We start from the raw sequence: 13,803 nt of genomic DNA on the forward strand, positions 1-13,803 counted from the left end.
AGGTGCAGCTTAGCTCCACCTGATAAATTAACTCTTTTCTTACTGTACATTATTTCGTCAATAAGACTGGAAAGTTGCGCAGATGCTGTCCAGTAGAGCAGGGCATAGAACAAATAACTTCTTAGTGTTATTGATTGATAACTTGTTAGTTCTTCCTCATTCTATTGCTAGGGTTTCTGCACCGTACACTAAAGGGAAACCAATCTGCTCCATTACCATTTAAAGTTCCTAATACTAAGTGCGAGCAGGATAATTATCAATGAAAGTAAACAACTCAAACAACCGCTAATAAAATTTAACAATGATATTTATTAATAGTAGCAACTTACGTAAATAAGATTTAAACCAGATTCTGGCACAACGGCAGAAAAATGAAAAGCACACCAGAGTCACAAATACACACACACTAGGCAAACCGTAGCAACAGCAATGAGCTTTCATAAATACGTCCAAGAAAAAAAAAATCTTGGAAAAACGTCCAAGAAAATAAAGAAATTAAAAAATTAATTTCTGTTCATATAACCAAGAAAAGACAAATTCTGCATACTAGAATTTCTAAAAGTTTGATATGCTATGACCTTAACGTCCAATGTAAAAGTTCTGATAGAATTTAGATGCAAAATGCACACAATTTTAGTAAACTTTAAAGAAGAAAAAGAGCTACCGTTTACGAGAAGTCGGCAAGGCATCAATTTTTGAAGCTCTTATTCAATATATATATATATATATATATATATATATATATATATATATATATATATATATATATATATATATATATATGCTGAAATTTGATGAAACAATCTGATGGAACAATTTGTCGGTGTGCTTATCTGTAGCAAGATATGTTTGACATTGATTAATTTTTTTAAAGCACCAAGCAAAAAAAAGGAAAAATATCTTTAATCATTCAAGTAGTTGAAAACAAGTAAAATACAACAGCTTGAAGTACTCTACTAAAACCCACAAAATAAAAAAGCTTGAAGCTAGCTAAAACACAAAAATACAAGCTAAAGTAAATTTTACGGTCATTCGCAATATTTGAACATAAACATTCAAAAATGTATAAACTCAGTGGTTATTTCTAGGTATAATCTACAGTTTATCTGCGTTTGAAATAAAAGTTTACAAGAAAAATTCATTTTAAAAATTGTATAGTCACTTAAACTTGCTTAAAAGTAGAAAATTATAGCACCACTTTTTCTTAAAATAAAGAGAACCCATGTTTGATCTTAAGATCACAAGTAACAAGTTTCAATGGCTTAGCTTATTTACAAACAAATGAATAGCTTGCTTGTAATTTCGTCAGAAATAATTTAAGGCTTAAGGAAGCAAATCGTATTGTACCAAAAACAGAAGAGTACATTTTCGAGTTTTATAGTTTTACTATAGAGACAAAATAATAACAAAATACGCTTTTTTGATGGTAAAAAAAAAACTGTACAATACAGTCTGCAGCTGAATAATACGTTTCTATTTTTGTATATATAACTTAAGATTATTTAAGAGCCTAAGATTGTTTAAGAAAGTTCTTGATTTACAGGCACTGGCACTTTCCTTCGTGTCAATAATGGGTGATAAATAAATAAAAAACTTTCGCTTGCATCCCAACGAGGTTTGTGTAGAAGTGTCGATCCCTGATGCTCTGGCCTCCTCCAGTAGAGCAATATTTGGTGGGGAGCAAATCATCCGACGCTTCTCGTGTTTTCCCCTGGATCCCTCTATATATCCATTTGAAACTGAGTGAAATTTTGACTTATTTTACTCAGAAACACCATTAACCCTCTCTTCGAACCAAACAATAGCCACCATCGAAAGTCGAGTCAGTGAGCCTTTGCTTGTGAGTTTGGCTTGCAAGCTATTCAGCCAAGGCCAAAGTCATTGATGGTTTCCCCAACTTTTATGAAGTAAATATACTTTTTGAAAATATGCCCGATGATAAAACCGTCTAGTGAGAATTTAAGAGTAAGTAGTTGATTTTCTTAGAAGATGTCTGATGCAAACTCTGGTTTTGTACCAGAGCTATTTGTTCTTTTATTTATAATTATAACTAACGAAAGACTAATGAGGATGGTAGTGATAATTCAAGTTAGACACTACTTCCATAACATACCCAATTTCTAGATACAGGGTGACCCAAAAAGATTCGTGCCCATATTTTATTCGATAAAAAATCCATTTTTTAACAAATATCCTTTCTGTTGCAGGACATAACAGGTGAACCTTTGGATGATCGTTTGCAGCTATAGTTGCCCCAAACATGTCTTGGACCAATCAGCAGAAGATATTCTCCCTGGAGACCTATTTTGTGACAAAATCATACCAGAGTGTACAAATTCAGTTTCGAGAAATTTTCAATTGTCGCAACTTATTTTGCGACCTATTTTGGACGAATTTTTCCAAAATAGTTGTGGACTTATGTTCTAAAGCCACAGGGGGAACTTATTCAGGCTGGAAAAAGAGGAAAATATTGCTGCAGTGAGGGACTCACTAGGATGCAACCCTAGGAAATCAGTGCATAGACGCAGCCAAGAACTCGGAATGACAAAGGAGTGCAAAGACATGCAAGGAATGCAAGAACAGAAGAAAAAATTGCTGCAGTATAGGACTCAGTAGGACGCAGCCCGAGAAAATCAGTACGTAGACACAGCCAAGAACTTGGAATGACAAGGGAGTCACTGTGGCGTGTTCTCACATTTAACTGGACAGTGTAGTCCCTCACTACAGCAATGTTTTCTTCTTTCCTTGCACTCTCTTTCCTGCCTGAATAAGTTCCCCCTGTGGCTTTAGAAATAAGTCCACTACCGTCCCATGCTCACTGAATTTCGTAACCCAAATAACAATCGCGATTTTGGTGGAAAGTTGCGACAATGGAAGTTTTCGAAACTGAATTTGTACACTCTGGTATGATTTTGTCGCAAAATAGATCTCCAGGGAGAACATCTCCTGCTGATTGGTCCAAGACATTTTTGGGGTAACTATAGCTGCAAACGATCATCCAAAGTTTCACCTTTCATGTCCTGCAACAGAAAGGATATTTGTAAAAAAAAAAATGGATTTTTTATCAAATAAAATATGGGTACGGATCTTTTTGGGTCACCCTGTAAGTAAAGCCTTAATTTCAGTGTCCCAAACAAATGAACTTTTTGAAGGTATTTAAGAGATTTTCTTCAAAATTTCTCCAAGTACTGTCAAAAATTTCGATGGTTTTCTTATGAGCTTGCTTCAGCTTCCTTGCAAGTTTGTCCATAAAAAAAACCACTAATCCCACTACTAAAATAAATTAGTGTTATTTATAGGTATTGTGGGAACTCATACGAGGTATTCAGAGGAAGAAACCATGAGATATTAAAAAACTAGACTTTAAATAATTATACTTATGTGGGTGTATCATATCGTAATTAAAGGGAAACACCGACAAAAAAAGGTAGAAAAACATAGTCAAGATAAAATAGTCATTAAACAAATCAGTTAATCACAGCTTCATTCTTCATGGCTAGTAGTATCTTAAACCCAAGACATGAATAACTAGTTTTCGTCTGTCATTGAAGTAATAGAAATACAAATTTGGACACAAGTTTTGGCTATTGAATATGTTCAAATTTGAATGTACTTATTTGGCAGCACTGTCAAGATGATAAGATGCTTCGAAGTATCACATACAATGGCAAAAGAAGCCCAAACAGGGAAAAGTTGGACTTGCTACAAGTGCCACACATCTTTATTTCTTCTTCCTGGAAAAATAAATAGTTGAATAGGTAGTACTTTATGTCACATCAGGATCGTTAAAATCTTTCGTTTTCTTGAATAAGAAATAAACAAAAGCTACATCACAAATGATTTACGAAAAAAGTATATATGTATGCTAGAATATTTCATGGTTATCATTGCAATATGTAGATGCTATAATTATCAATAAAATACCTAAATAATATAACGTAATACCTAATAGAACGTAGAACCCAAACCCTTTAATATAAATGGCTCATTGAAATTGAAATTTAAACTTCAAGTGAATTATGTTGTACTATCTGCAAGAGCCATTTGTGGGCTCACTTATTGATACTGGATTTACTATTTATTGATACTCAATTTATTAATTAAAGTGGCAAAAACAAGTGAATGGAAGGTTTTATTTCTTAACTAATGAGGTTAACAAATTGAGTGAAGGACTAAAAAATCTAGCTAGAAAACTTCTCATTGGCGGCTACGAGGCTTCGGTTTCCAATTCTAATAAATTCTCACTAGCTCTTATGTATTAGTCTAGCACCTTTCCGTTTGTTGCCAATATCAATGCAGAACAGAAGCAGTTTTACGTCCATTTGTAAATAAAATTAATCAGTGAATTTGCTGTATTGGCTCAGCTTCTTAGTTGATGATTGTTTACTTTTTTTTTAATCTGACAAGTCTCTCTCTCTCTCTCTCTCTCTCTCTCTCTCTCTCTCTCTCTCTCTCTCTCTCTCTCTCTCTCTCTCTCTCTCTCTCTCTCTCTCTCTCTCTCTCTCTCTCTCTCTCTCTCTCTCTCTCTCTCTCTCTCTCTCTCTCTCTCTCTCTCTCTCTCTCTCTCTCTCTCTCTCTCTCTCTCTCTCTCTCTCTCTCGCTCTCTACAATATTTATAGTAAATTTTGGTGATCTAATATTTTTGGTAACAAACATTATGGCGTTGGTTACAAATATTGGGCTTTGTACCAAATACTAAGTCTTTTGAAATTGTAATTAAGAAATCTGAAAGATTATAAGATTTTGAAATCCTCCCTGTGCATTCTCTATCAGCTCTCCAGTCAGTGGCTATTTAAATCCCTTACTAGCGGAAAATGAGCAGGATCGTTCTACTGTTCCCGTCTAACAAAGGAATGGGACATCAAGATGGTCGAGTATAAACTTTTTTTTTAACCTTGGCTATCTTCCAGCAACCTCTGTTAACATGCAATTAATATACCCGATTTAATAAATAGGATTTTTACACTTTAAAACTTTATTTAATATTTAGTTAATAAAAGCAGGTGAGTCTTTTAAAAGGATACTAGACGGAAATTGGGAAGGATATGCTGAGAAATAACGGTTTTTGAATGGTAGACATATAGAGCACTCTCATTTTCTTCCAGGATAAAATTTCATTTGGTTTCACCTATTTTATTCCTCTTGCTCAGACGCAACACAAGAAATTACTGATTGTACCTAATAAAATCAGATTATTTGGAAAGAGGGGAGAGACACATAATTTTGTTCATTATTTTCTTGACAAATTCGGTACATGCTTACATCTAAAGCATGAAGGTAGTTTTTAGAAATATTTATCGAATGCAAGTGATGTTTCAGCATATTTGAAGCCAATCAACGCTTCTGAGCTGTCTGAAACATTGAAAAAATTAAAAATTGGAGCTTCAGGCTCTGATTTTGTAACAGTTAAAACTTTAAAGTATATTTACCCTGTTATTTCCGGTCATTTAGTATATTTATTTAATGAATGTTTAAGGACTGGAGTGTTTCCAAGTTGTTTTAAAATTGCAAAAGTTATTCCTGTCTATAAAGGTGGAGATAAAAATGTACTAGGAAATTATAGGCCCATTTCTTTATTACCAGTAGTATCTAGATTGTTTGAGAAATTGATAGTTAAAAGAATGGTTGAATTTTTGGAGAGTAAATCATTTTTTAATCCAAATCAATTTGGTTTTCGGAAGGGTTTATCTACTGAGCATGCTGTTTAATTTTTGACAACTTTTGTGAATGATGCGTTGGATAATGGTATGAAAGTCACTTCTGTTTTTCTTGATATTGTAAAAGCTTTTGACTGCGTTGACCATTTTATACTCATTGCCAAATTAGAAAATTACGGTTTTAGAGGACCATTTCTTGAATTACTGTCCTCGTTTTTAAAAGAAAGAACTCAATATGTACAACTAGGAGATAATGTTTCTTCAGTCAGTAGTGTTAAATTTGGAGTACCTCAAGGATCTGTTCTTGGTCCCCTGTTATTTCTAATTTTTATAAATGATTTATGTAGAGCTTTTAATATGATTTCGTATGATCTTGACATTGGATGTGACGGGGAAAAAGTAATTGTTCCCAGCTTTGTGGATGACACTCATATAACTGTGGCTGCACGAACAGGAATTCAGCTGTTGATTCGTATTAGTTCTCGTCTGGAGTTTGTACAAAATTGGATGAAGCTTAATAAGTTAAATTTGAATTAAAGTAAATCTTGCTTTTTATTGTATGGTAGGAGCTCAAATTATTACCCTTAGATAGACAGACTTAATATTGCTGATATGGGTATTTTAAGAATGAATTGTACAAAATATCTAGGAGTTTTAATTGATGAATGTCTCAGCTTTAGAGACCATATAGATTATATTAGTCTTAAAGTCGCTAGGAATGTTGGCATTTTAAGAAAGTTGCAGTATATTTTCCCAAGAGATATTTTAAGAACAATGTATTATTCCTTAATTCATCCTTATCTGCTATATTGTTGCAATGTTTGGGGTAGTACATTTCCCACTCATCTCGATCGTGTTCGAGTTTTGCAGAATAAAGCGCTTCGAGTGCTATGTGGTGTAGGTTTTAAAGACTCGGTACAAAAGAGGTATATAGAATGCAAAATCTTGCCTTTAGCAGGACTTATTATTTTTTATCGAAGCCTGTTTATATATAAATATTTTCAAAATTGTTTACCAATATGTTTTAAAAGTATGTTTGAATTAGGAAGTGATATTCATACACATTCTACGAGACAGTCCGATATAATTCGTCGTCCGCTTGCTATTACCCGTAGATCTCAATTTTCTATTCGGCATCTAGGACCCCATGCATGGAATCGTTTACCTACGACTTTGAGAAACATGGATAGTTTTCTTGAATTTCGGCGGGAATTAAAGCTATTTTGCCTTAATATTTATGGTTTTGATAGTTGAGTGGACCTCAAGTGGAGCCAAGATGTTGGTTTTGATTTTGGCAATACTGGTAAAGTGGTTTTAGTTTCTTTTTGTTTTGTCTCTTTTGAAGTGTAAATCCATTTCGATTGAAATGCAGGGTAATTGATTTTTTTTTCTTCTTCTTTCTTTCTTTTTTCTTTTCCTTTTCTTTTCTTTTTATTTTTTCTTCTTTAACATATTGTTTTATTTGTATGTGTATTGGGGTTTTAAGCCCAAACAAGCTTTGCTTCGGGCCATTTGCTTGTTTTGTTTTGTTATTTATATTAATAAACCCATCTTTCTCTCTCAAAAAAGGTAATTGCAGAAGAAACGAAGTATTATAACAGATATTCCTCAAACTGTTACGGAAGACGATAAAAGACTTGAAAAAACAAACGAGTTTTTTTTGGACTGGATTTTCTTTGGTTTCTTTGGACTGGATTTTCTTTGGTTTCTTTGGTTTGAGTTACAGCTAAAGATTGAGCCTACAAGAAGTAAAATAGCAAACAACAGAGCACCAAGAATAAGGCACCAAGAATCTGTCAACATAAGAAATGAGAATATGAGATAAAAATAAGCCCAAATTCCGTATTAGGTCAGAAACTTCGTGCATTTGAGATTACACTAATAAGAGAGACAATGAAAAAAAGTCGGATACTCTATTTTTGGCAGAGATTAGATTACACTTTTAGATCACATTGTGATCCAAAATATGATGTAATTGTGATTAGATCCCAATTACAGGTGATCTCTTAGGAGTTAGTCAAGTCAGTTATCTGAAGAAAATGTCATGAAGGAGGATTGTTGATCTTTAGAAGCTTAACACGAGCACCGTATCATCAACATTGGAGGAAATTTCCTTGGAGGAAACACGTTAAGGATCATTAACATAACAAGTCTATATAAATAAAGTTTCGAAACTCTTGAGGACTCAATCAACTAAACTCTTCATTTTCAACTTTTTGAGAAAGCAAATAAATGTCACTTTTTTGAAACTTAGTTCATTTTATTGTACAACATATAGAACTGCATATAGCCTAGGTTCTTTATTTTTTTATTTCATTTTCTGGAAATTGAAATATAAAAAATAAGCTAAGAATGTTCGATCTTTAAAGTTATCTGATTATGATATTTAAAAGTAAAATTTTAGGCACTTCTCAACTATTTTCAGTACAGCTTTGAAATTTTTACATGACGTCTATGCAGTCATTAAAACCTTTCTGGTGAGAGGTCTCTTAGGAAAGAAAAGAACACTTACTTCTGGATGGTACGAAATACACTCAGTGGGTCTTTGCCTGTAAAGAGGCTGTGATAGTCTGTCACACCGCTCAGTTTCATTATAATAAACTTCCGTCGGTTCTATTGACATTTTCCGAGAATCGCATGGACAAAGAGTATCAACAACCACCAATATTAGGTTTGAGTGTGGAATTCGATGAGCTGTGAAAGATCTGAAAGATGTGGTCGAATTAATTTAATTTTTACTTGGGATAGAGGAAAGGCTAACAAAGGAAAGAAACAAACAAAAGGCTAAGCTTTCTAAGACAGTGGATACAAAAAAAGTATTCCAAATATTTTGATTGTACGGGCAATAATCAACATTGGTGGTGACGAAGCCAAACCATTAAAAGAGTTAAATATTTGGAAATGTTTATAATTTAGTGCCTGATCTTCAATTTCTTTGGGTTTGTCAAATAAAAAATTAGCCCAGAATTGTATATATTTTAATATTATGTAACAACATTCTTTTGATAGTTGCATATCCACTGATTATGGCTGTTGTTCATATATAATCAAAATATTGATAAGTTTCTTACAGCTAATTATGCTTAAAAGTTAGAGTCTAACTATTTCCATTTTTTTTATATAAAATCGGCAATGATTCCGTTGCTATTCACAGCAAGCTAAGTATTGATTCAAGTAAACAAAGTTGAAAGAAAGCGAATGAATAACTAACTTAAAGTAAATCAAGCAAAAAATATAAGTAAATCAAAAATATTAACTGTTAATTAAAGATTATATACTAGATAAAGGCAGATTACGTTGTACAAGCTTAGAGATTACTTTCTAGCAGTTTCCTACCGAATAACTAAAATGAAACAACGATCAAATTCTTCTGAAAAAAGGTGATAATTTTCTAAAAAAATTGTTCTAAAAAAGGTGATATGACCTTCAGCCATAGATCTAGGGAGAGCTCTGGATTCATGTAAATGTACCACTATAACTACATAGTAACATATGCTCCGTTAGTAAACTTAAAATTATTTTATAGATTATTTCACGGTATGCAAAGCCGCTCCTAGGTTTGATGGTATCTGGGGAAAAAATTAATTACAGTGCCTCCCTCCCGACTTAAATATAAGCAAAAAAGCAAAATCAAAGTGAAAAATTGAATCAAAATAGGCAATGCTCCAGCTGTGGCATCCCAAGCCACAGTGCCCAGGGTAACTGCCCTGGTCACCCCCTAGGTATGGATCTGGGTATATCCAATCAAAATTTAAACAAAACTCTTATTTTCTATCTGACAATCATGTCAGTTTTCATGAAAAGCACTTCGAACACGAATTCAACGACCTACCCATGTTAGTAGATAATACTTAGTTTTTTTTAAGATACATGACCAGCCAATGCTGAAGCATGTGTTTAAATAAAAACAGTTTAGCAGTTTTGCAGTTTGGTGGCAAATTTTTGGAAGAGCATTTGCAACCTTTCTATATTGGTTTACACTGTTTTACCTAACTACATTATACAGCTGCTCCAACTCCTACGGAAAACTCAGAACACCACCAAAAGTGACCCACACATCTGAGCAAACTCCTTGTCCACCCCAATCCTTTTAGGGCTTCTCTCGTTGCTCCCTCCTCAAAAGCTCTAATTTCATTTAAAACCTTTCTTGTGAACTTGTACTCTATTCGAGGATGTCCTGCTTTTCATTTTGCATAACACAGATTTAAAGAAGCACTAATTTTGGTAACCGTTCATGATTCCTCCTTCAGACCTATTCTGATCCTCTCAAGTCTCCCCTCATAATAGTACTAGAAAGTAGGAATGAACCGCATTTTTGCACAGCTTTCTGTTTGGTATGTGACATCTCAGACGACTGCCTACAGATATCTTTAGACACATCCTGTGGGAAACGTCTGGCGTATATTCCTCAACTTTTTCAAGCTCCATTGTTTTGGGGCCATGATGGACCACTTTCATTACAGTGGCTTCTAGCAACCTAATCTTAGCTTGATGACTGATTTCCCTATTATTTCAAAAACGTTTCAAGTGAAAACAAACACCCTGTACCATGGCCATTCTGCTTTTTATATGTTTACGGCCTCTGTCATCCTTAACAAGACTTAGTGAAGCTTGGCTGATCTTTTCGTTACCTTATATCACCACTTCATACTCGTTTATTCCTAATTTAAATGAACTAGTTTTTTGTCATTAATTTACACTAAGATCATCGCTTCCTGGGATTTTCCCCAAAACCCTGGGATTTCAGTCTAGAGGATGGAATCTCGGAAGAAGTATGTGTACTGAACATAACTCTAAAACAGTACTTATTTTTACATTTAATATCTTCGATTTTTTCTTAGTCTTGAAAACTTTTGGAAGTGAATTTAGAATATCATTTAAATCTAGATGGTAGTCCTGGTCTGCCCAATCAAAACCAGCAAAACTGTTTTCATTTTATTAACTTCTTTGTAATTGGAAGAACTGGATTTGTTTCACCAAGATGACATCCCTTCACGCGAGTGATATCCTTCTTTTTAAACTGATACAAATTTTCTTAAGCTAATAACTTTTTGCATGCAAAGTTAATAAATTTTACATATTTGGAAGCAGTATAAATTGTTTTCAGACAACTGTTTTATGTAGTCGTGGTTACCATTATTAAGGGTAACTGTATACTTACCGTTCGTTACCGTAGGTGTTTTAAAAGGTATTAAAAATTAGATTTGTGCCAGAACTAACTCCAATTAGATCCATTGACTTGTTATTTTCATTCTCACAAGAATAATAATATAATTAAAACGTACCAAGTAGTACAATGTAATAGCTACATCTAAAAATTGTTACGCAATAAGTGAGGTAAAATGTCATTTAAAAAAATTATTCATGCAAGAAATACGGGTAGCAATTTCAAGATGAAAAATAAGCGCAGTTACAGGTTAGGTTAAGATTAGGTATATTTTAGAAACAGGCAAAATTTATAATAATAATATAAATAGTAGAAAATTTATTAGTCTAGGAAATTCGGCAGTCACTCTTACCTTCCGCACTGGTTTCCAAAAGTAGATTGACTACAGCTGGCTAGACGGCCCTTAAGCGGTTTGTTTTGCTGTTTTTCAGAATCATACAGTTTCTCTTGCTGTAAAGCGTACAAGTCTACTTCTCTGTCACATGGCCGAACCCGTGTTTTATTTATGCGTGCCGCTTCAATGTTAGGATTCCCAACTTCTATAACAGGAGGATCAGAATATTTTGGGTCAGGAGGAAAATCTTGATTTGGATCCGTAGCTTCCACTAGAATTGATAATTACGTTATAAGAAATGAACTTCTTATTGATTATGCTGCAACTGATGCTATACTTCCTCTTTTCGTTTTTTTCTACGTAAGAGTCAAATATATGCACTTGATAAGGGAAACACTAGGCTTAGAAAATAACGCCGGTTCTTTACACAGTTGAATCACTATAGCTGATAAACCTTCAAAACCTTCAGTTAAAGGAATCACCCAAAGACCTTGATACAATAGCCCCCTAGGAAATTGATGCTAGATTGATATACAGAGCTCAAAACAACTTATTTTCAATTGCGATTTCCTAATTGACTTCTTCTTAGGATAACCAGACTAAGTTGTTTGTAAGATTAAGTGTTTGTCTTTCTACCTTTACAAAATTAAGCTAGAAAGTCCTTGAGTTAAAGCCACTGAAACTTTTTTTTGTCCAAATATCAGCTTTAGTGCATTAATTAGAGGAAAAGAGACAGAGCAAGGCAGGTGCCCCATAGATTCATTTTTCTCCCATTACATGCTGAGGCATGAAGGGGGAGGGGTAGTTACGCTAAAATAATGCCCTTTTTTCGAATTTTCATTGGAAAAACTAACAAAATGATGGGTTTGCCTCTCCCTAGACTATGAAAAATATATTTTGTTCTCCCCTAGGTTTCCGTGACGATGTGTATGGATTTTTTTCAGAGCAGACCCCGTAATAAAGACTTACTGGCGGATTCTTAAAAGCAGTATAGTCTAAAATCTTATTGAATTTCTTATATACCCTCTGGTATTGTGCAAGAAACTATGCGGTCTATTTTTTTTTAATATTTTCAAAGGCCATCATTTTACCGACTCCTATATTACTTGCAATAGATAGCCAAATTTGTTGATGAGTTGCCGAAAGTACTATTTTACGTTTTTTTTTTAGGACAAGTTGACCTGATGACGAAAAAACTTGAAACCAACCAAGGTGTCTCACAAAAGATTGAGTTAGTCAAACTCGCCCGAGTTATTGATTAGTTGTTTAGAGATTTTAATGCCACTTTGCAGAGAAACTGCAAAGACATCCAATCAATTATATTCAACAAATATCATTATGTAATTACGAGATTCTTCTGCAGTTTGGATAAAATTCATGAAAGCACAAAAGCTGCGATTCTTAACCGGTTTTCGAAGGTATTTAAGCAATATTTCTGGCAACTTTATCTAAAATAGTAGCACACAGCAAAGGGTGGTTTACGAATAGAAAGCCCTTCTAAATTGGAGTGACAAAAACTTTCTGAAGATGGTCAATGACGCTCAAAAAATGGCTTTTAAAAGTAGCATTAAAATGGCTAATTCTTTATATGTCCAGCTAGTTATAATTTCAAAATAAACAGCCGAAGAAGAAAGGTAGAAAACAAAATTAAAGATAATGCTACGTTGAAGAAACTCAAATTCTGTCGAATGCATTTTTCCTTTTGTTTATTGGGTCATGGAGATTTACAGCTTCCACAAATCAAATTACTTGTGAGCTCAAAGCTATTGCAATCCGACTAAATTCCAAGTTATCAATGTTCATAAAGATACAGTTTGAATACATTTTACCTATAAGGATGAAAGTTACTCGTGAGTAAAAGATTTGGAGGAGAGAGCCCATCATTATCTCCTGTGAACTTCCAAGCATCAGCGTGTTTCAATTGGTCAAATGAAATTAGAGGGGGGCATGTAAAATTTGGTTTAAAACAAGCTTCTTTTATTTTTTACAATAAATATTTGTGTCCGAGCATAAGAAAGGCTGCCTCCTAAAATTTGAGAGAACAGAACTCCGAGGGAAAGAGAGCTTCTTGCCACAAGCCAACTTACTAATCACTGTTTAGAAAGGAGCAAAGGTAAAGTTCCAGTGTCCTTGGAGACTGGGCTAAATAACCATTGCATATCTTAAGTACCTTTCGATTTTAGTCCAACTTAAATTTGAAAGTGGCACTTAACTGCTAGAACGATTTTTTCCAGTCAAAAGCAAAAATATGTTTTAATAAAATAAAAGCTTAGTTGCATAACCTCAGTTAGTCCTCTGCAGCCTAAACTATAAAACTTTACTTTAAAACTATAAAACTCACACATTCTTGGCTTTGGCTGAAAGACTAGCGAACACTATTTATTTTGGTACCACATAAGACTTATTAGCAGCTTTCTGAAGTGTTATTTTCTATTCACCAGTCAAGTCTTAGTTCCATGAACCACGGAGGTTAGACCCTTACCACTTTTTTACAATAAGTTTAAGTAGAAGCACAAGGGAAAAAAAGAAAAAAGGAAACCAGAAAAACTGAAATGGTGCTGTTGTAAAATAATAATTGTAAATAAAAAAAAAAGCAGAAATTAAGATGAATAATCAAGTCAAACTTGAGGACCAAATAAAATTAT

General features: G+C 33.8%; 1 protein-coding gene across 1 annotated transcript in view; it reads right to left on the minus strand.

The window, feature by feature from the left end:
- Positions 1 to 289: 289 nt before the first annotated feature.
- The window catches only part of LOC136032588 (voltage-dependent calcium channel subunit alpha-2/delta-3-like), a 195,981-nt gene continuing 182,467 nt past the window's right edge, over positions 290 to 13,803 (minus strand). Inside the window, 3 exon segments of the mRNA XM_065712857.1 lie at positions 290 to 3,734; positions 8,170 to 8,362; positions 11,177 to 11,429. Coding sequence (XP_065568929.1) covers positions 3,630 to 3,734; positions 8,170 to 8,362; positions 11,177 to 11,429 — 551 coding nt within the window. The 3' untranslated portion in view covers positions 290 to 3,629.

Source organism: Artemia franciscana, chromosome 11 (genome assembly GCF_032884065.1).
Source record: "Artemia franciscana chromosome 11, ASM3288406v1, whole genome shotgun sequence".
Lineage (NCBI taxonomy): Eukaryota > Metazoa > Arthropoda > Branchiopoda > Anostraca > Artemiidae > Artemia > Artemia franciscana.